The sequence below is a fragment of the Alosa alosa genome, chromosome 9 (assembly GCF_017589495.1).
Source record: "Alosa alosa isolate M-15738 ecotype Scorff River chromosome 9, AALO_Geno_1.1, whole genome shotgun sequence".
Taxonomy (NCBI): Eukaryota; Metazoa; Chordata; class Actinopteri; order Clupeiformes; family Clupeidae; genus Alosa; species Alosa alosa.
In genome coordinates this window covers 11,032,498-11,034,997 of record NC_063197.1, presented here as the reverse complement: position 1 = coordinate 11,034,997, position 2,500 = coordinate 11,032,498, and the positions used below count along the sequence as shown (strand labels likewise).

Genomic DNA, 2,500 nt, shown 5'->3' with positions numbered 1-2,500 from the left:
AGATTGTCACGTTTCGACATAAAGAGTAAAAAGAAAGATGAGCACTCTGATTAACAGCCTAAAAAAATAAGAGGGCAATAGTTTAAGGAAAAAAACAGTAAAACATGCAGTACTCTGAGAGACAGACACACACACACACACACACACACACACACACAATGCCGCTCCAGTAGATTTACACATGCAGATTTATTTGGTCTCCTTTTCATTTATTCCTTTATTTATTTGGTCTCCTTTAATGTTTGTAAATGTGCATGCCGAAGTGTTGTCATGGTGACCAGGTTGCTTAGATGCATGCTGTTATTGGCCATCCTGCCTGCTCAGAAGCCTGGATTAAACCTTCAGTTGTGGGCATTCAACTGTGTTTGTGTGTGTATGTGTGTGTGTGTGTGTGTCCAAATACTTGCTTATACACACACACACACACACACACACACACACACACACACACACACACAGACACACACACACAGTGTATTCCCATAGAGAGTGTGTCATGTGGACACTGTGTCGTGGGAAAATGTTTTGTCCACTGCGCACCTGCTACAGCCCCACGGTGTCTCTCTCAGTTTGTTGACTTGTTTGTTTATTTATTTCCATGATAAACAGGAAGTGGCCGCAGTTCTGCTGTTTTGTCTTCCATGTCAAAGTAGAGGTCTCTATGCAGTGTACTGCACAATATGAAAACTCAACTGCACTTAACTCATTTTCACATTCCCACAGTGACAATGTGAAGTGGGTGACACAAATAGGATTGTCAGACCACAGGAAAAGTAAGATTACAGCCAATGAACTGTATGTATGTGTGTGTGTGTGTGTATGAGAGAGTGAGAGAATGAAACACAGCAGAAGGGAGAGCTGGTCTGTGTTGTGGAGTATGAAAGGAATGTGTGGGGTGGGCATAAAGACATGCCAACAGTATTGTGTGTGTGTGTGTGTGTGTTTGTGTGTGTGTTAGTGTGTATGTGTAAATGTGTGTGTGTGTGTGTGTGTGTGTGTGTGTGTGTGTGTGTGTGTGTGTGTGTGTGTGTGTGTGTGTGTGCGGTTGTGTGTGTGTTAGAGGGCACTTATGGTCGACATTATATAACAGATTGGCCATTTGGTAGTCTACAGCCAGAGAAAGAGGACTTTCCAACATTCCAGAGTGACAGAGGTATATAAAAAGCAAAAGAAAGATGAGGTTTAGAGTGAAGGAGAAAGAGAGAGAGAAACAGAGAGGTAGGAGGAAAAGCAGCATAGTGATGAAAACCTGGCACGGCGAAGTTTCACATGATATTTGTGTGAAATGAGGCATCTGTATGTGTGTGTACCAGCAGTCCTGAGATGTTTATGTGTTTGTTTGTTTGCACAGGTGCATATGTTGTTTGGCCATACTGTACGTGCTATGTATGTGCTAGCATCCATTTTTGAAGATGTGTGCATATTTTCATGTCCTTGTTTGTTTGTATTTAGTTATATAACTGTGTGTGTGTGTGTATGTGTGTGTGTGTGTGTGTGTGTGTGTGTGTGTGTGTGTGTGTGTGTGTGTGTGTTTGTGTGTGTGTGTGTGTGTGTTTGTGTGCATATTGTAGATATGGGCCTTCCTGACCTGATACCGTTCCTTTGTCTCCCTGTCCGCAGACTCACGGGGGTTCTTGGACATGCACACCAGTGTGACACACACACACCCTCACACACACCCGTCCTCAGCCCACGACAACGAGGCCGGCTCTCTAAGCCCTGCCTCCCACCAGCTGATTGTTGGCTCGTTGCGTTCTGTCCCTGCCCCCAGCCCCCTTGCTTACAATCACAGGTAAACGGTCATGTCAAGTCACGTCACGTTCATGTCATACTGTCACATCATACCGATAACCCAGAACACTAGCTCTAAATGATGCTGTCCGTCAAATGACATCAGTGAAACCCATTCAGAGGTTGGCTATGCATACATTTTCAGTCTACATGATTGTTCCTTTCTTCTTTGACAAGTCCTCTCTCTCTCTTTCCCTCTCTGTCTTCTCTCTCTCTTCTCTCTCTCTCTCTCTTTCCCTCTCTCTCTCTTTCACTCTGCCTTTCTTCCTCTCAGTCTGTCTCCCGTGCAGGGTTGGGATGAGACGTCTGACCGATCCCTGTTCCTGAGCCCCCCGGGCACACACACACACACACCCACTTACACACCAAACTCTCCCAGCGTGCCCCGGTTCCCTGCCCAGAGTGGGGGGCGTGTAGAGCCTAGTCTGCTGGACGCGGTGGAGAGGTTTGGGGCGCTGGCTCTTGGGGAGGCTCCACCCGTCCTGCCCCAGAAGAGGAGGGGGGTGGACGGGGCAGAGACCGGCCCAGGCTCCCTACTCAATGGCAGTAGCTGTGGCAGCAGCCCTGGTATGCCACACACACACACACTCAAACAGACAAAACACACACACACACACACACACATTTGAATGCTTGGATTTGGATTGGCAAGTAGGATAATATCATGACAAGATCCAAATTTGGCTTGAAATGAGTGTACAGCAAAGTT

General features: G+C 46.5%; 1 protein-coding gene across 2 annotated transcripts in view; it reads left to right on the top strand.

Moving 5' to 3' along the window:
• si:ch211-191a24.3 (tensin-3) overlaps positions 1 to 2,500 on the top strand; it is a 26,939-nt gene that overhangs the window by 12,253 nt on the left and 12,186 nt on the right. For both annotated transcript variants that reach the window (XM_048253622.1, XM_048253623.1), the window contains 2 exons: positions 1,621 to 1,792; positions 2,066 to 2,358. In XM_048253622.1, the coding sequence (XP_048109579.1) occupies positions 1,621 to 1,792; positions 2,066 to 2,358 (465 nt within the window). The remainder of the gene's footprint in view (positions 1 to 1,620; positions 1,793 to 2,065; positions 2,359 to 2,500) is intronic.